The sequence below is a fragment of the Hetaerina americana genome, unplaced genomic scaffold, assembly GCF_022747635.1.
Source record: "Hetaerina americana unplaced genomic scaffold, ioHetAmer1.1.p SCAF_1, whole genome shotgun sequence".
NCBI lineage: Eukaryota > Metazoa > Arthropoda > Insecta > Odonata > Calopterygidae > Hetaerina > Hetaerina americana.
The window spans coordinates 11,140,151-11,161,335 of record NW_027286069.1 but is presented as its reverse complement, the minus strand read 5'-3'; the positions used below and the strand labels follow the sequence as shown (position 1 = coordinate 11,161,335).

General features: G+C 36.9%; 1 protein-coding gene across 1 annotated transcript; it reads right to left on the bottom strand.

The window, feature by feature from the left end:
- Positions 1-382: 382 nt before the first annotated feature.
- LOC139688012 (zinc finger protein Paris-like) lies at positions 383-13,803 on the bottom strand. Its single transcript, XM_071585416.1, has 4 exons — positions 13,501-13,803; positions 13,085-13,225; positions 12,577-12,912; positions 383-2,479 (listed from the first exon to the last, which is right to left on the bottom strand). Exons 1-4 carry the CDS (start codon positions 13,663-13,665, stop codon positions 1,883-1,885), a joined length of 1,239 nt encoding a protein of 412 aa, XP_071441517.1. The 5' UTR covers positions 13,666-13,803; the 3' UTR covers positions 383-1,882.
- Positions 13,804-21,185: the final 7,382 nt, after the last annotated feature.

The following is a 21,185-nucleotide window of genomic DNA, read 5'->3' as shown; positions in this document are numbered from 1 at the left end:
GACAGAGCAGTTATGTCATGCTATAGATGACCTCATATGACTGTTTTAAAATATGAACAATTTGGGGCAGCAAACATTTTAGAGGCATCATAAAACAAGAGGACCTTTTCAAAATTTTGCATCCATGACTATTCCAGATTTCACACACTTTAGACATGGCCTAAATGCCCGATCAACACAAACTCTTTTGTGCCTCCTGCAATTCATAACGGCAGGCTTTGAATAAACTTGAGAGTCAACAGAGGAACAAGGGCAGACAGTCAAAGCAGACCTAAGGCTCAAACATATGGCGGAAATGTGCCCAGGCCCATCAAGTTCGCCCTCAGAACTTCATATCACTGGTCTACCCCTGCAGGGGGATTGACAAATAAAACAAATGATGGAAATCCCACAATCTTTCTTATATTGCTTCCCAGACACCTTATTCCCTTGGCATAAAAGTACATTTATAAGAATGAATAAACAGCCATTCTTTCCCAATCCTAATCAATGACAATAAGACACACCATCTTTTTTTTACCATTCAGAATGAATTTTTAACCAAGAGAAAGAAAATCACTGCTTCACAAAGCAGACAATATTCTTTTGCACAAGAATTTTAATGCCAATTTAACAATTTTTTGAGTGGCATAATTTTTGTGCCCTGAGAATATTTTTACTTTTGAAATTAAACACATCAATGTGCATTTGAAAAATAATCCATATAATACTATAAATATTGAAATTTTCACCATCACTGATATAAATGAGGTCCTGTTAATAAATTATTATATATACACATGACTAGATTTAGCAACAGTTACACTATTACACAATAACAAAGGTAACATATTTAAACAAAAATGCTGCATGAAGAACATAAGCACTCTGTAATTGATTTGGCTTACAAAAAATGGATTCAGAAGAGAGATTTTTCTCCCTTTCACAGCACAACAGCAGTTTCACTTATGCCACCACTTCTCTATTCAACAGAGAAAATTTTATCAATTTTCAATCGTTTTTTGGCTCATCTTTTAACTTCCTCTTGGATATTATTCTTTAAAGTAACTTATATTTGGAACAAAAAATAGTCTACCCATTTATGATACCATATTTTATGAGGAGCATCAGAAAATAATATTTATTTGCCTAATGGGCTAAGGCAATGGTTCTATAACATTAATAAAAAATGACATTGCAATGACTTCAACATTGACATACGGCATAGGTGGGTAGTCTTTGCAGAAGGTACATAACCAAAGGATACCGTCAATTAACTCAAAATCTGGGCTACTACCCTGCAGGCCTATGTTATCCCTTATTAAGTGCAAACATTGGCTTCTCCCTTCTCTTATACCTTTACCATTCTCTTTTTAAATAAAGTTTGTTACTTTGGCATGGGTAAAGGTACTTTTTATTTTCTTCCCAAAGCTTTAATATCGTGCAATACTATCAATTATTTATAAGAATCTAATATATATTAAATGTTCCTAAGCATACTTATTCTTTGAAGAAAATATACATGTATTATTACTCTGATGAAAAAAGAGTAGATCAACTGGAGGTTCAGCCCATTAACTATCATGCAAAAGTGTTTTTGAAACTAAAAATTTCCGCATTCACACACAATTACATAAATTATTGTTTATGCCATCATATTAATAAATACATGGAACCTTAACATGTTAAGCTTTAAATCAATCTTCATCAAGCAGAAAAATTACCATAAATATAGAAAACATTTATGTGCAACCCAATTCCACACGACAGTAATATATTAAGAATTCATTTAGACGGACCTTATATACAAAAACAACAAATCAGGCATGTTTTAAAAAGGGATGCCTGAAACAATATGCAAAGAAGTCCAAACCTATAGATGACACTGCAGAATGGGCATTTCTCAGAGCTGCAGCTCAATCTTGTTGACCAGATGTTGCTTCTCACTGTGGCAATTCCTAACATGCCTCAGCAGTTTTTTTCTTAACTTAAAAGCACTGCCACATATTTCGCAGACAAATGGTCGTTCAGTCGAATGCACTACCAAGTGCTCCTTTAGGCCCCCTTTGGTTAAAAAGGCCTTTTTACAAACTCCACAATTCCACCTAAGCTTCTTTGAATGGTATTTCACCTTATGGTGCTCTAAAATTATCTGTCTCCTAAACCAAGAACCACAGTCACTACAACTGAAACCTCTGTTCACAGATAGGGCTAATTTGTGATCTTTGGCATCACTACCCTCGCCAACATCAGCATGACAAGTCATATGATGCTCCATCAGGCAAACATTATTCATAAAAGATGCATCACAGACTGAGCAGATGTACAATGGTGCACATTCACTGTTTGCTTGATGAAATCTGAAGCTATACTCATCAGTGAATACAGTAAGGCAGTCAGAACATTTAAAATTACTACCAGAATGTAAAGCACCATTATCATGTGGTGCTGAGTCTGATCTATTATTTGCTTCATTTTTAACATGGTTTGCATTCTTCCCCTGAAAAAAATAAAAAAAATCCTCTGATATTCCACTTAAATGACATGAAACATTATTCATATGTTATTATTACATTACACAAAAACTATAATTACATGCCCTCATTTTGGGTCCATACTTCTCAAATCAAAACATTACTCTGATGAGAACTAATAAAGGATTCTTTCCATGATAATAACGTAACAATAGACTAGATTTTTTAACACAAAGAGAGAGCATGCTGGATGTATCCTAGAGACTAATTAGGTAGTAGAAGAATAACATAGCTGAAACAAAGCAGTATTCATAAGCTGAACATCAAATTTTAAATAGAACTACATTAGTTGTTTTCTTTAAAAAAATGGATCACTATATATGCAACTGACATCATTACCCTTTTACAACTAGAATATAATATCAAAATACTCCAATTACTGTCAGAAATTAATGACTAAAATACAATACATTTAAACAGGAGAAATATATTAACACATGAGTGAACACTGGTACTGAAAATCTACTCAGGGAGAAGTGTCACATTCTTACAATATGTATGAAAAACTGTCAATAACTATGCATAGAAGGAAAATTCAGATAAAATTACAATTTCAATTAACTGAGAGCCCATTTATAAAAATGACTTCTTAGGTATGCCTTTAATCTTTCTGGCACTTGGATTGATAGGTGAAAGCTTTTGCTAATTCAGTGTTATAAGTAGGCAACTAAGCTCAATTAAACTCAGGAGGCCAAGTACATTTTATTTTCCAGTCCATAAGAATAATCCCAATCCCAAGCCATAGAGTATTAGGTATTTAACTTCTTAAATTATATGACACACAATTCACCTGACAAGCAGGATCAGAGAGGAATTCAAAGTTCATTTAGACTTTCACATTTGCTATTTGTTTCATTCCCAGCTATAGTTCATAACTTTACAAGTTTTCAATGTTATTCAAATAATTAAGAAAGGGATGTCAATATTTTTAATGGATGGTATTCTGATCATAAATCACTTATCTATTCTTGATTTAGTACATTTTGTTTTCCGGCAATTGATACATGATGGTGATGTGTGGATGGACACATTTTAAGGATACTTGGGATGGCAAATGGTGAAAAAAATACCAATTTACCCTGGATTCATTTAAAAATTAACATTTACAAAAAAATCATACCCCACGAAATGTGTCAAAACTGGGGCGGGTGGTGATCCATTTCCTGGTAAGGAAAGTATATGCCAATATATTTTGAAAACAGAAAATTAACAGAAGCACAAGCATAAGGATTTCAAGCTTTAATTTTAATATTTCCATAACCTCAGCATTTTTCATTGAAAAATCATGCTATTTGGATCAGTAGACAAATGAAATGTATCCTCCTTTGCATGAAAGATAAGGTCCACATTGAGAGTAACGCCAAGTACCTTTGACTTGGCAAAATAGCATAGTGATATTTGCCGAGGCTGTGCGATAGTCATTTTTACCCATTGAGGTTTCAAATTAGGGGTAGGTATGTTCTTATATAGGTAACTGTAAATCAACCTATAGCCTATTTTTAAGCAATTTTCCAATCATAAAATCTGGGTGGGCAATGGTGCCTTTGATGCCATCAAGTTTTTCACTAAAATGTGAATAGGATAGGGAGATGTTTATTTATATGAAATGAAATAATTTCACCACCATCAAATGTCCCAGTGTCCTACTAGGCTAACTAATTAGTGAAATTTCCTGGTTATGAATGAAAGACTTAACGCCAGGAAAGAAAAATTAAAAATACAAACTGGCTTGAATCCTAACCCTCCCATGCTAAACTCAGATGCAACTAACAAACATAATCAAGTCATAGCTCAGTCTATAACTAGCATGATGTCTCTTTACCATACATCTAGCAAGTGATTGAATTAATGAAACACCTACCCATAAACTAGGACTATGACCAATTACAAAGCAACTGAGATTAAGAGGAAAAAATACATATTATATCCTTTGTGATTTTCAATGAGGTCAAGGCAATGCATGTTGAAATGATTAATGATAATTTACTTAATAAAGACCAGTTGTATCAACTTGAAAAGTGAAATATGTGCCAGATTTCATTGTTTTGCCATTGACTACACCGTTAGTTGAAATGCTCTAATTGAAGCAAAGTAATGGTGACCCCTTTACATCAGGTATTTAAATCCACATTTTGGACTGATGAAATTTGCGCAAAGAATGGTTTGGATTACTGAATGAATTCCTCTTGGGTCTTCTAACAGGTTAAGTGGAAGACATGGGAGGACTTCATTCAGCTTATATGCTGGAAAAGCACCAGAGCTTGGCAAATTATGTTAAATTCCACAATGCTAATTAACCAACATAAGTTGTACATGTATACAATGACTACCTTATTTGCTTTCATAACAATGATGGATTTACTGCTATAGATTTTTAATAGATGTTATAGTGACCAAGGGGTAAAGCGTTGGACTACTGATGGGAGGGCCTGGGTTCGATTCCTGGGCACCCTGAGCTCCACCCAAGCTTTGTGATTTTTTGGGTACCAGATCTTCCTGGGATATCATAGGCAGCACAGGGAAAGGAACTGGCCCCCTTACCCTGATCGGGCTTAGTACTGGCAGAACTCTACCATCACCTACCAAACCTAACTTCGGGTTGATTACAGTGTTAATGGATTTTTATATAAACTTATGCAGTTTCAATCGCTTTCAATACAAAATGAATTTATCTTGTTCTTTCTTTAATATTTTTTCAAAAAGCTAATCACATTGTAAATTCAATGGTGTCACTGAAAGCAGGCATACTTAACAACTGAAGCAAAGAATATAACCAATCAAACCCTTTGAAATATATAAATCAACACAAGTCTGTAAGAAAATATTCCCCTGATTTAAAAAAAAATTTATGACTGTCACAGCCTTGAACATTTAGCACAGCACAGCACTCGGATGCTGTGGGGAGTGGCATCATGGGGAGGGTGAGTTTTGTGGGACGGGTATAAGGGGAGGCACAGGAGAAGGTGAGCTCATGGGAGGCTGGATGGCCGCGGTGGCAATCCAGAGCCAAAGGTGGGCTTTGTATGCTGCAGATACCTCAAGTTGCCGCAGAGTAAGTAGGTGCAACCCTTATAATTCCTCCAGCTCCTCCCGTGAGCAACCAAAGGTGGATATTTGGAGCAGAGGCCCTTGTGGTCCATGACTCACAAGTGGATTTAATTCTATCGGGTGTCACTTGATGGAATGTTTTCATACTGTAATTGAAATAAGAAACTTTGTTTTCCACACAACTTCTATTTAACATGACCTGAGTTACAACATCATCAGCTACACAGCCTTGTAATACATGAGTTTATAAACATGGGTCAATCAATGACTCCTTAGAAAATCCAAGAAATGGTACTAGTGTGTGCTTTTCCTAAGTCACATCTCTCACTAGACTGCTGTTTAAGTTTCAGCTATATCCATCTAATGGTTTCATTTTCATAGTCGATGGAACCAACAAACTTTTATTAAATCAGAGAAATAGAAAAAATCTGAGTTTTGAATGATGATTGAACACTTCTATTTAAAATACTTATCACCAAAAGAGATCAAACCGGAGAGGGATGAAGTTCATGGCACATCTGTTCTTGTGTGTGCGATGGCTTGCAATTGGGTAAATGAGTTAAAAGGTGGCCATGCATGCACAAATGATGAACATCATTTGGGACATACAGTGGAAATGACTTTCTCTGAAATGATTGACCAAATCCATGATAATGTTTCGAGTGATTGACAAATCAAAGTTCCTGAAGTAGTTGAGGTCAGAGGCATATCACAAGGTACAGTGTTTTCAAATTTGCACGAAAAATTGGGCTGAAAATATCTCAGAAAGATTAGTACTCACAGTTAAGAATAAAAGCCAACAAGTACTCGATTTGGAGGCTGGTTGTGCACTTTTCCATTAAAATCCTGATGAGTTTCTGCATCAATACAAAACTGCAGATGAAACATGGATACACTAATATACTCCAGAGACAAAGGAACAGTCAAAACAGCGAGTTTCTAAAGACAATCTGGCTCTGAAGAAGGCGAAGACTGAGAAATAGGTTGACAAGGTCATGGCTATGGTTTTTTGGGATGCATGCGGAATAATTTAGATCAATTACTAGCAAAAGGGACAAATGATTAAATAAAAGTATTTTGCAATGTTATGGCACCGGTTGAGCGAAGAAATCTCGATAAACATCCTCATTTGGTGATGCAAAAAATCTCTTACATCAATGAATGCACAGATGCCCACTTGTGCAGTTTTGATAGCAGAAATGATGGAATTGAAAAAATGGCTAAGTGGAAAACGAGGTCATCTCCAACAAAGATGCCTATTTTTAGGACCTTCCAAAATCCTTTTTGGATGACTGGAAAAAGTTAGAGAAGCACAGGAAAGTGTGTATTGAGTTTAAAGGATATTATATTGAAAAATAAAAGGAATCCAGCCAAAATACTTCCTAAGGACTTATTGAACCACCCAGGTAACAATACGAAGAAATGGGTGGAAAGGGCTAGAGATTGACTGTGAAAATGGGCTTAAAGAAATTCACTGATGGAAATGGGCCTAGGGTGATTAAGGCAGTAGGTGAGGGTGAAAAGGGTTCCTTTGGGGGCGGGAAGAAGAAATGCGCAATGGCTCATTTTCAGTTGATTGCGATAGGGCTATGGCAAATGGCTTTTGAATTGAAAAGGAACCATGGGGGAAAGTTGAATTCATTAAAATACATAGGAAACCTCCTGGGTGACTGACTTTTGTATCCCTGTCACTTGCCTGTCTCAGTATCAATGGCCAAACCTTCAACACACCCACATCCTAAGCATATCTGTGTTAAGGGAGGTGCTCTTCCTCATGTCTGCTGCCTTATTTACCTTTAGGCCATCTCCTTCAGCCCATTTTATGGTCAAACTGTGACCCTTCAAATTTCTTCACTATACTCTGGGGATTATTTATAGCTGATGATATCAAAACATGAAACCCAAGTCATGCTCAGTAAAAGTTATGATGAAAACAAAGTTCATCACACATGTGGACTTTTATTTACAAAAAATTTAATACATTTTCTTCATCATTGATTTAAAGCAAATATCATATCCTTACAACTCATGATTTACATATTAATTTGACCCCAAACTGCATGTGATTCTATTGATTTCGAGCATCACTTCCAAATATATTTAGGTATAGAATCACCTGTGCATCATGCTTGAATATCAACAAAATTGCATGAAGTTTGATGTTAAATTAATCAGTAAACTATGAGAAGCATGAATATGTTCTTTTTTTCAATTTAAATCAAAGGAAAAAAACATTATCAATTGGAAATAAAAGCACAATAGTAAGTCATCATGCAGGTACCTCCAGTCCTCAATCCTAGGGATGCATATGATTAGGAAGGGAGGATTCCTTATCATAACAACCACCCCTCTGTCCACTATTGCGGTTCCTCACAGCAAGGCTGACGGCAGAATATGGCACATTTAAAAGTTGGTGGAGTAGACATATTCAGGGTCATGATAAACAATGGCACACAAATTACCTTTCCTCCCACGATTATGTTCTTAGACATTATACCCTACCAGTCCCAAATATTTCATTGTGCCACGATGTTAGTTTTTGCAAGGACTGTATGTTAAGTGCAGCAATGAGTGAAAAAATATCTAAAATCTGAAGAACATTAACAGGCAAATTATTGCACAGCAGGGGATCTATCTTCTTGGCATCCAAGTCTGTGGAAGGAGTTCCTCTTTCAGAGAGCTTCTGAGGTCTCACCACTTTGGATACAGATGGAGGTCACAAACTTTCACTTGTATTCATAAATCAATTCAACAAAACGCTTAACTTTTTGTGATGGTTTGCACACCCTTTGTCGTTGGATAAAAATAAATATCATAAACCTTTCTAGTTTCTGAAAGAAACGGTAATAAGCTTGGTCTATTTATTCACTATTTCGCCAGAATAAAGAAAACATAAACATAGCAATCACCCTGAAGGTCAGTTTGGCAGGTGATGGTTGAGTTCACACAATATAATAGAGTTCAACAGCGTATGAAATTTATGCATCATGGTAGGGACGCCACATCCTTTCCCTGTGCTACTTATGGATTCCCAGGAAGTTCTGGCACCCAAAAAATTACTCAGCTTGGGTGAAGTTGACAGTGCCATGAGAGACAAGCACGGGAATTTGACTCAGATGCATATATAAGAGTTGTTTTAAAAACAAAATAGGAATTTTTGTAATTTTGCAGAGAGGATAATCCATGGTATGGTGCACCAGGAGTTCCTCCCACAAGGTCTAAATATCAATAAAGAGGGCTAATTAAAAGTTAAATGCCATTCATGCAGAGCAATGTGAAAAAACCACCCACACTTGTGGCAAAAGAATTCATTGCTTTGGCACTACCACAATAATGCACTTGTTCACACTTCACAACTTGCTCATGAATTTTTGGCCAAAAACTGCAGTGTAATGATGTCCCAGCCTCCACATTTGCCAGAAATGGCACAGTGTGACTTTATTCTCTTCCCAAAAATAAAGAGATCCTTAGAGGGCCATCATTTTATAAGCATAGATGATATTAAAAACAAATCACCGAGACAGCTAACAGCTATACCAAAGATTGAGTGCCAGAAGTGTTTTGAGGATTGGAAAGAGTACTAACATAAGTGGTGTAATATCTAATGGCTACTTTGAAGGGGATAACATTGATGGATACAAATAAATAAAATTCTTTCCAAATAACTCAAATTCCCATTATTTATTGAACGCAACTCATACTTCAAAAAACCATTCTCTTAAATGAGGACAAATGTCAGGTTTGTATTACTGCAGTATGTTTCTTCACATTACCTTGCATCGTAAAGTTCATTCAAACACCAACTTTTATTTCTTAAATTTGTTTCCTCCCAACAAGGTCTCAATCATTTACTGATTGAGACCTTGTTACTGTCGTTAAATGCTTTGTAGCAATACAGTCATAATAAGAGTTATGTCCTCAATAATTATTGCACAATATTGCATCACATACATCTCGAAATCACAGTGTCGATGGAAATTTTTCTTATACCATTTTCCTATCTATGTAATTAGTATCCATGAGCAAATGAGTAAGAAAAGTGACAGAGCCAGAACAAATTAGAATTGAAATTTTGGAAAATGTAATCAAAAAAATCAAGGCGATGAGGAAATCTTTATAAATACAGATAAGAGAACTAGTGACCAAGTAAGGGATGAGGATTCAAGGGTGGAGTAGTTTCAGAGAACATCAGCTGATCCTCATCGGTGAAGCTAACGCAAAATCGTGTGCCGTAAATTGGTATTAGCAGGTATGAAGGGGAGGGTGATGCTGCAGTATAACTAGGGCAGTGACTTTGAGAAGATTACTGGGATGGATGTTCATGGGCAATGACATAAGAAAACCTATCTCTAACCAGATAATAATGAGAGCCACTTTAAAAAGACTTGGAAGTCAAGAGCATGTGAGTGGATAGAAACTGATGTGAATGAAATTTAAATACACTATGTGTACTCAATTTACAAGGTCACAAGCTATATGGTAGTAGAACGCACTTTTTCAAATATACAGGTATCGTCACCCCTTTTTTCAAAGAGCATTCACAAAAAGAAGATTTCATATAATTGAAAATACAAACATTTGGTTGACAACAAAACATACACTGCAGACAGTACTAATAAGACAATTGCTTAGATTCAGCCACTATTGCAACTCACAAGAGAAAGGTTTTCAAAGGTTCAGCTTTTTAAGCAGTAAGTAGTGGTGGATGGGATTTTGGTCTGTGGAAAAGAAGACTCACATAAACCTTTTCCCTACTTTCCCTTCCAAACATTGCAGGTTTGGCATTTAATATTTATATCAAACTTTTAAATTAAGATTCCCGGGAATTTATTGGCTAACGCTTGTGTGAATGCCTAGGTCATCAACAAATAGTAAGGCAGTACACTAACCAGAAAAACGTTCATTTCTAAGGACAGCAAGGCAAATATTAAAAGAAAAAGAATCCCCTCATAGCCACACCGTCCAAGTAGAATGACAGAGAAACATTTCTGATATCATTCACATCACTCCTGAAATCTAAATTCTGACAAAACTATGTGCTTTCTGCTTTAAAGCGGGAGGGCAAAAGGTATCAAGTATTGGTGTCTTGAATGTGACGTTGCCTATGCACAGAGCACCACGCCTCTGAATTTTGTCAAGCAAGTCAGATTTTATAAATTTGGATTTATTAATACTCAATGAGTATAATATTATTCAAATTAGGAAATATGGCTATCATTCATCGCATGTAAAATCTAATTTTTAACTCATAACAAATAAATAACAATCAAAATAATTGTTACAATGCTTAGTAAGTTTTTTATGATAACACAAATCTATCTAGAAGAACTATCAATTTTTTGTTTACATATCAAATAATCAACAACAAAAACGAAAAAATTGCACAAGAATGCAACTGATTATTTACTTAGTCAATTTTACCATGAAATTGTTTAGAAAGGCAACTGTAAACTCTTAAATTAAAACCATTGGCCAATTTTGTCTCTTCATAACATTTACCAACTAATTCCAAAGAAACTGCGGGAGATGCCGCAACAGTAACTTTTAACGGAGTCATCCGCTAATGTGCATTTCAATGCAACAATTTCAGAGCGTAAAAATCATTCGCCTTGACTGGGACTCGAACCCAGATCCCTCAATATCCGGTCGAGTGCTTTAGCCACTTAAGCTACCGAGGCGTCCTCTTAAACTCTGAAATTTTGGGGCTTTTAAAGGAACTAGATGTTATGACGAAATACCGTACATACAATGTCACATGTATTCGTAGTCGTGCGCGAGGCGCCACTGTCCACGAGGTTAAAGCCAACTTTAAACACGTATGGTGTTTTCCCTTTGACAAATTCCAAAGAAACTGCGGGAGATGCCGCAACAGTAACTTTTAACGGAGTCATCCGCTAATGTGCATTTCAATGCAACAATTTCAGAGCGTAAAAATCATTCGCCTTGACTGGGACTCGAACCCAGATCCCTCAATATCCGGTCGAGTGCTTTAGCCACTTAAGCTACCGAGGCGTCCTCTTAAACTCTGAAATTTTGGGGCTTTTAAAGGAACTAGATGTTATGACGAAATACCGTACATACAATGTCACATGTATTCGTAGTCGTGCGCGAGGCGCCACTGTCCACGAGGTTAAAGCCAACTTTAAACACGTATGGTGTTTTCCCTTTGACAAATTCCAAAGAAACTGCGGGAGATGGAGATAATTTCAGAGTTTAAGAGGACGCCTCGGTAGCTTAAGTGGCTAAAGCACTCGACCGGATATTGAGGGATCTGGGTTCGAGTCCCAGTCAAGGCGAATGATTTTTACGCTCTGAAATTGTTGCATTGATTTACCAACTAGTTATTAGTTTGCAGTTTTTCTGTACCACTTTTAAGACATGAAAAACTAATTAGTACACTAAAAAAATCAACTGATCTCACAACCCCCAAACTGAATGCACTTCCTACAAGAGTTTTGACTCCCCAGTTGGGTGACTAATATTCCGTAATAGGCAATTATTTCATCGTTTGCTTTGAAAGATCAAGAAATAAGTATATTGATTGCTGGCATTTAAAGTTTATTTGTTTTAGGATCATAAATTAATTTGATGGGGTCAAGCTCAAAAGCAGCACAGGTGTCAAATGACACCTCCACTGGCTCTAGGTCGGAAGGAGAATTTGTAGGATCTTCGGTTAAAATTTAAATAAAAGTAAATAAATAATTCTCGATTCCTAAAAAAGAATAAATTAAAACTACCATAAATATGCATACATAAATACATATGTATAGAGATCACCTCAGTTTGAAATAGATGTTTCAACATAAATTAAGAACTCCAGTGGGTGATGAATTACCAGAGATTAAATTGCTATGAGGAACAAATTGCATGTGGTTTCTCGAATTTAAATTTAGGTGAACAGGAATCCATCCATCAATTAAAAGGGAGTTATTTTTGTCTATGATATGGGATAACTAAGTGATAAACACACACAAGAATACACTAAAGGGTATCAAAAAAACTTTTTCTATCTTACCTGCTCCCTCACAATTGAAAAGACACTGTGAGACAACTCTCTACCCTGGTGTGAGCTTGAGTTTGGAGATGATTCAACTTTTATTGACCTTCTGACAGCCTCCATTCCCTTATCAATTGATAAGTTTTCATCTACCTCGGATAACGTAGCTTCACACATTAATGCCACATTTGTGTCATCTGCAGCATCTCCGTCGTAACTACTAGTATCAATATCTCTCCTTGCACTTTCAGTATGGGAAATTATTGGATTTAGGTTATCTAACATTGGATCAACATCTTGGTCTTCATAACTGTTAGGATCATCGTTGACATCTTCTGATCTTTGTTTTAATTGCTGAAAATTTGAATAAAAATTGGGGCATGATAAACATGATCCACACGAAAGATGGCAAACATCCTAAAATACGGGTGTCATATTATCTAGGAAAATGCAATTCCAAGTGACGCCCTTTGAAAAAACAATTATCATCAAATGAAATACAGTACAGACATAAGAAATTACTTACTCCGTTCTCCCCATCGTGGCTAAGGATGTATTTCAACGTTATTTCAGCCTCATGACTAACTTTCTTGAAACGTCTGAAGTGGGATAAATCATAAAGACAGTCATAACATATACCTTCTGGAAGACCATCGCCTGGTGTGACCTGTGACAAGTAAATCAGCTGTTGAAATACTCTTCACAAAACAGAATCAGACGAAAAACAACCGATGAGTTGGGAAAAACGCGGAAATTTATTTTGAATTTCATTCACTACTTTTGTGAAATTTCTCGGGATGTAGCGAGCTTCAACATTACAAGCACACGAAAATTGACTACCAACTGGGTTTCTTAACTTCTCAAGAGTAACCATCGATCTCGCACAGATTGATAAAATATCAGATTCCATAAAATTAAGAATCGATTATTGATACAACTCACATTGAGTTGAAGCAACTCATTAATTTCGTCAACGACGACAAAACCGTATCTATCACTTTGTTCGTGAATATCCACGAAACTATCTTTGTGATGCAGGCAAAGCCTACATAGGCGTAAGTTGTTGGGGAAACTCATATTCACTCTTCCGATACTTTTTAAGCACATAAAAAAGTCCTGTAATTATTCACACGACGTAAAATGTTGATCCCCCATACTGCACGGACACATTGCGCAAAAATGTGCAATGTTTTGAATAAAAACAGGACTGAGAAAGCTAAGCTTTCACCATGGAGGATACATGGCTTTTACACGACTAGAAATTTTATGCGACGGCAGCGACAGTCAATATGGTGATCGTGGAATTTAATATTTGTAAAATACGGAAAAGACTGAATGCGTGCGTACTAGTTATTCGGGGGAAATTCAAATTGATTAGTAGGTAGTAGTAGTAGTAGTTTTGAGGGGAGGCGACCGACATAGTCAATGAAATTATACATACATGTAAAATAAAATGACTAATTACCTAATAAACTCACAACACTTTAGTGCAATTATTTTTATTAATTTCAATTTAACATGATCAATACAAACAATCAGAATGAATGTACCTACTTATATATTTAATTTTAACTAATAAACCAAAAGAAATAGCTTCATCATTGTGGATTAATGAACAAAGGTTTGGTTTCTTGCAGCCCTTCAAGTTTTTATGATACTTACCAATTACTTTATTAACAGTAAGTATTGTTTCTTGCACTTATCTCATAATTTATCCTGGAGCCTTCCATTGTAGTACCTTATCTGGTCAATGAAATACCTACCTACGCCATATTACTATATCACACCTTAAATTGTGTCTGATTAGTTTCCCACTGTTTTTAAGTCACTTCCATAGGCTTCTCTCTACACTCACTCATCAAAATACATACAGCTGTATTTGCCAACCTGTTCTATTTATTTTGTTCATTCTTTGGTATTAAGTATTACAGTTCAGTTGCTTCTAAACTTATCAGCTATTGGGGTTCAGCAAACCATCAATTAATGGTAGAAAATATACTGTTTCACAACCATTTACAAATAAGATATAATACCTGCAGGCATATGAAGATATTCAATTGATTATATCCTTTTAAAGTAGCCATTTAAGAATCCAATAGATGACTATAAAAGCACTCATGGGTAGTTTCAGCCCTGTCCATTATTGGAAGTCTGTGAGCAATGAGATTCCAATGCTACCTTGCTTCCAAGTGTATGTATGTATGCATGTATGTATGTGTGTGTGTGTATATATATATATATATATATATATATATATATATATATATATATATATATATATACACACACACATATAAATATGTACATACATGCATATTCTTTGGCCAGGAGATGGTGTTAGGGAGCTGTTTCATCCAACTAAGGAGAAATGGATGACACCAGAGGAAAGAATGGTAGGGGTTACAATTTGCTCAGCCAACTGAGATACTCATCAACCTTAATCTTTACTCTCCAGAAATTACTCGGTACTAGCCCTGTGGTTGAATTTCCTTTTTGAGGGACTCACATCTTTAGCAAAATCATAGGGAGAGGGCAGCATTATTTCAATCGGTCTTTTTTCTGACACTGTCATCTGTGAAGACCAACCAACTCATTGACTTAGATCATTTTTACCTTAGTCCTCAACTTGACACTCTGCCCACTTGGTAAACATTGAATCAGAGGAAGCCCCTGAATCAAAGTCAAAAAGTGTAAAATACCAGTGTACTGTTATCCTTCTTCTTCTACTGACTCTCACTTTAATTGCTTTTTCACTGTCCCTTTATTTGTTCCTGAAAAAAGTAAAGAATTCCGAAATAAAGTGCAATATTGCTATGCTACAACAGCTAATTCTTTTAAGACTTCTCTAAAGTTTAAAAAATATTTTTTGTCACATTAGCACCCTAGATATTCAAACCTAAGAAACTTTGACAAATTCCAAAGAAACTGCGGGAGATGCCGCAACAGTAACTTTTAACGGAGTCATCCGCTAATGTGCATTTTAATGCAACAATTTCAGAGCGTAAAAATCATTCGCCTTGACTGGGACTCGAACCCAGATCCCTCAATATCCGGTCGAGTGCTTTAGCCACTTAAGCTACCGAGGCGTCCTCTTAAACTCTGAAATTTTGGGGCTTTTAAAGGAACTAGATGTTATGATGAAATACCGTACATACAATGTCACATGCATTCGTAGTCGTGCGCGAGGCGCCACTTTCCACGAGGTTAAAGCCAACTTTAAACACTTATGGTGTTTCCCCTTTGACAAATTCCAAAGAAACTGCGGGAGATGCCGCAACAGTAACTTTTAATGGAGTCATCCGCTAATGTGCATTTCAATGCAACAATTTCAGAGTGTAAAAATCATTCGCCTTGACAGGAATTCGAACCCAGATCCCTCAATATCCGGTCGAGTGCTTTAGCCACTTAAGCTCCGTTAAAAGTTACTGTTGCGGCATCTCCCGCAGTTTCTTTGGAATTTGTCAAAGGGAAAACACCATACGTGTTTAAAGTTGGCTTTTAACCTCGTGGACAGTGGCGCCTCGCGCACGACTACGAATGCATGTGACATTGTATGTACGGTATTTCGTCATAACATCTAGTTCCTTTAAAAAGCCCCAAAATTTCAGAGTTTAAGAGGACGCCTCGGTAGCTTAAGTGGCTAAAGCACTCGACCGGATATTGAGGGATCTGGGTTCGAGTCCCAGTCAAGGCGAATGATTTTTACGCTCTGAAATTGTTGCACTAAGAAACTTTGCCAAAATATATTTTTAAATCTGAACTTAACATGTTAAAAAAGTCAGATTTAACCAATAAAGAGTGAATATGATATGGGTTGATGGTCCCACAACTTTTCAATGTGTTAAAAAGAATGGAAAAACATGCTTACTTACCACTAAAAAACCTTTCTCATATCTATTAAAAAACAATTCGTCCATCCGAGGTACGCTATGTTCGAGTTACACCACCAAGGAGTCAAATTGTCAACTTGAATATACTGGACTATATCATTGATTGAGGCCTGATGGGTTTTTGCTGTGAAAATAACCTCCGTGAAATTTCCAGTCATTTATAGATTGGTCCTGGAGGTGCACTCTCTGAGGATAAAACCCCGGAAACTATTGAAATCTTCTAGAACTGAGCTATGCAAAGCCAGTCCAATGTGAAATGTATTGCCATAGTTAAGGGATTCAACCACCTATTACAACCAAAGTTAACTTCTGCGGCAATCATTTTATTTCTAGTTTTTATAAATCTTTTCATTTACTGAGTTGATTTAGGCCTGGGCCCTCCCCCTTGATCTTTTCATCTGATTTGCCCATGAATCTATTCATCACAATATGGTTTAAAAATTATCTCTTGGTTCATAAAGCTGCACCAGAGTCCTATTTTTATCGTTTTTTAAATTATTTTTTACGATTTTGTTGAACCCGGGTGCCATTATTTTATTTCTGCAATCTTATATCTAGTCAGAAGAATTTACTCTTCTCTTGCATCATCATCAACAGTATTCTAATCTTTCAGTAGTCTGACGTGAATTTATTTTTCACAATAATGCTTCTGTTAATATTCTCTATCTATAAGAGAACTTTCTCTTAATATTACCATTGAAATTCTGATTAGCTCTGACCCATGTTCAATTTAATTGGTCTCACGTGGCTCTGTAAGCTGTTTTATCATTTGCTTTTTTAAGGTTAGGGGGCACTCTTTATTCATATGAGGTGGAAAATTGTGTAGGGAAAGAATGCTAAAAGCCAAAGAGTATCTCCTAGTGAGAGAGGTGTCTTTGGCAATGAACCATGTTTATTTTTTATTGCTGATAAGAATTCAGGAAGTGTGAGTTATTGTGTAAGGTGGGGAAAGGGAAGGGTTTGGAGGGGCAGCGTTAGAAGGGTGGGGAAAATGTAGAAGGTGAGGGGGTAGAGGGGGTATGAATATATGTTTGGAGCAGGGTAATTAATGTCTAATATTGATTCCTGGCCAATTCCAGGACTACAAGAGCCAGATGAAGAATTACTCTAATGTTTTGAGTTTCAGTGGAGGATCAAAGGGTGGGAGGGATTCTAAGATGGATACATTATAGCATTTATCAAAGGGAGTGTTGTGTTCTGAGGCGTGTTTGGGGATAGGGAGCATATCAATTAGGGAAAAATTCTTGCATGAGGCTCGGTGGTTGTTAATTCTAATATTTAGGGCTGTGGTACACTGCCCAATATAATAGGCAGGGCAAAGTTGGCACTTCAGCAGGTACACTGCTAAATATGCAAGTAGAGGAGGGAATTGGTGGGAGAGAATTGAAAAGCGGGTGGGAGAGGGATGGGATTTTGGTTTTGAAAATAGGGCATGTTTTGCATCTAGGTTTATTGCATGGCGTGGGAGTGGTTTTGGGACAGGGTGGGGATTTAAGGAGTGGATTGGTTGATTTGAGGAGATCAGATAGGTTGGTGGGGCATTTGAAAGTAACAGAGGGACATTTGGGAAAAAGGTTGGCGGTGGCATTATGATTTTTGAGGATAGGGTAGAGGTCTTTTAGGATTAATCATAGAGATTCTAAGCCCGGGAAGTATATGGTGCAAATTGAAAGAGGGTGGGGTTCCGCGGCGGAGGAAGGTTTGGGAGTGTAGGCATGTTTTCGGATTCTTTTTTTCGGAAGGGATTGGGGATATCCTCGTTTGAGGAGGGAACAGTGTAGATTTGAAAGAAAATTATCAAGGGAGTCGGGGTCATTGCAAATTCTGTGTCCTCATATGGACAGGGAGTAAGGAATGGAGCGTTTGGTGTGATATGGGTGGCAACTATCATAGTGTAAGTATTACTGTTTATTAGTGGGTTTTAGATGTACAGAGGTGGGAAATTTTTGGTGTATTAATGTTACATATACATCCAGGAAGATGATTTGGGAGGAGGAAACCGTAGAACTGAAGGAGACAGAGGACGAAGCATTGAGGTCAGAAATGAAAGTTTTCAGGGAATCGGTACCATGTGGCCAGAGGAGGAATATATCATCGATGTATCTGAGCTACAATAGAGGTTTCAGTGATTGTTTTAACAGGAATTTCTTCTCTGCGAGACCAAGAAACAGGTTTGCATAGGAAGGGCAGGACCTGCTGCCCATGGCACAGCCCTTGATTTGCAAGAAGATTTTATCGTTAAAGGAAAAGGAGTTGCGGGTGAGGATAAACTCGCAAAGGCTAAGGAGAAAATCTGTGCTGGGTATGTGTGGCTCAGGGCATTGGGAGAGGCAATGTTTGAGAGCGGAGAGACCTTCTGAGTGGGGAATCAATGTGTATAGGGATGTTGCATCTATAGTGGCCATAGTAATCTCGGTATCTGCAGGGAGGGAGGTTGATTTTATCCTTTCCAGGAAATGGTAAGAATCTTTGGTGTGTGACGGTAGGGAATGGACTATCAGTTGGAGATAGTGGTCTACAAATGCAGAGATTCTTTTGGTTGGGGAATGACGGGAGGATAAAATCGGACGACCGGGATTGCTAAGCTTGTGAAAGTTTTGGTTTATGTCCACTAGCACTAAGTGTTATACATTATTATTCTCGTCTGTGAGAGTTTTAAAAAGTGTTATACATATATATATATATATATATATATATATATGTGTGTGTGTGTGTGTGTGTGTGTGTGTATATTTCTTTTGTTGTTGCAGATGTTTTGCGCATGCATGGGCTGGCCAAATCACAAGTCCTATTGGACATGGATTCTACTATGGCAATCAGAAATTCGGATCCTTTTGTGGTTCATTGCATATCAGCCCTTACCAAAATCTGGCCATGGGAGCTCCTGGGAAAGAAACGGGTTATCCCCCCTTTGCTGGATGGGGGTTGGCTTTAGCTATCATAGAAATGGTCGGTGGGCTGAATATAAAACCGAGCAGTTTTGGAATCCTGACACCAGAAACTTGATTCAAAAACCAATCAAAATGTTTCAAAGGGTTAATCACAACCCTAACCCACAGCAGTTCCAGACAGCATTAAAATCGTAATTAATCAATAATGTAGTTTCCAACAGGTTCAAGAAAATACTATGGATGATATAAAATCTTCCAACAGCCCTGTTCTCTCTTTTTTAAGAATAAAATATTGAACCCAGTGCAGAAAAACGTATAGGATAAAAAAAGGATTTGATACAATGTAATAAGAGAAGTTGTATACATTCATGCAGAGCAAATATATCCTCATGTCCATCCTTGTGACCAATGTAGGGTACAACTGAAAATAGATCCTAATTTATTATGTGATGCTTATACTTTCTTTTAGAAAATGAAAAAAAATTCAGCCTGCCCTTTAGAAAATTTTCTTCAATGCAGGTACAAATGAATTAATTCAATCCGGGGGAGAAAGAAATTTTGCCTGCTTTAATAATGCCAATACTGAGTTCAGTGGCTTAAGGTTTTAGTTTATGAAAATTCATGATTATGGAGTAAGTAATCTTTGTATATTTTCACACTAAACTTTATTCCACTACCACCGGTTTTGTTGCATTGCGAGGTGTCAGCATGAAAACTACCCGCTGATGTCACCTGTGTATGGAAACTGTTATTAGAAAGTTAACGTGAAAAAATACAAAATGTAATTATTTAGTGAAGCCGGCATTCTGTGGAGCAGTCAATTTTTGGTTTTTCAGGTGTCACTGTTATGAACTTGGTTCTGTGAATTTTATCTTTCAGTTATCACTGAATTGCCGACTTATCGTATTTATATAGAGATGAATAAAATGTAGTCATTAATAATTTTTTGTTGTGTTTCTTTCCGGTAGTCTACTCATACTCATTCAGGCTTTAATATTTGCTCTCCATTTTTCATTTAAATCCTTTAATTTTACTATAGTTTTCGTAGGTTACTGTACAAGCTGTTCTAGAGCATATACACACACACATTCATTCGCATGGAAATAGATATAAGGAAAAGGGATAGGAACCATTTATAAGACCGGCCATGAATAATAGAGGCCAGTCTGTTTTGCTAAAGCACAATCTAATATTATAATTTTTTTCCTTAATTGCAGAACCATTTCCTAAAAAACACGCCCGCATCTTTTGAAGATACAGCAGCCGATGCACATGTTTTTCTTTTCTCCGAACATCGCTAACGTCATTCCCTAACGTCGGGGCGCTGTATCGGTAGCATGCAGTATATAAGGTGGAACCTCGCTTAACGAGCGCCCCGGATAGTGAGTAATTCGTTTAAGGGGAAAACATATTGTGCCCAATAATAATTCGCTTAGAGAACGACGTTGCGCATAATTGACGAGGAGAGGGGGATGCCCGAAGTGATTGCACTGTTTACGTTTGTGCTTAGCACTAGTTTCACCGGCATCTTTGTGTCGCCAATGATCGCACATTCGTTCAAACGTGTTCAGGCGTGTTATTAGTGACCTTTCGCGCACACCTCTATAATATATTTTATGTAGCTGATCTATTACGCACATACAAACGGTGGACATTAACAATTCGTATTATCCTAAAAAACTAGGAAAAGCTGACTTTAGAAGAGTTGATGGAGTTGCGTCGAGTTTCACAGAAAGATGTTGTGGAGGAGAGTTTGTCTGAGGAGGAGGTGACTACAAAGCAACAATTATCTAGCGCAATAAGAGAAATGCTGAAAGAATGGGAAACTGTTGCATCGTACATCAAC

Coding starts and splice junctions, on each gene's coding strand:
- LOC139688012 (XM_071585416.1), bottom strand. CDS start 13,665: ATGTGCTTAAAAAGTATCGGAAGAGTGAATATGAGTTTCCCCAACAAC. Junction 12,913..13,084: donor GCCACGATGGGGAGAACGGA/GTAAGTAATTTC, acceptor TCAAATTTTCAG/CAATTAAAACAAAGATCAGA. Junction 2,480..12,576: donor TTTCAATTGTGAGGGAGCAG/GTAAGATAGAAA, acceptor TATTTTTTTCAG/GGGAAGAATGCAAACCATGT.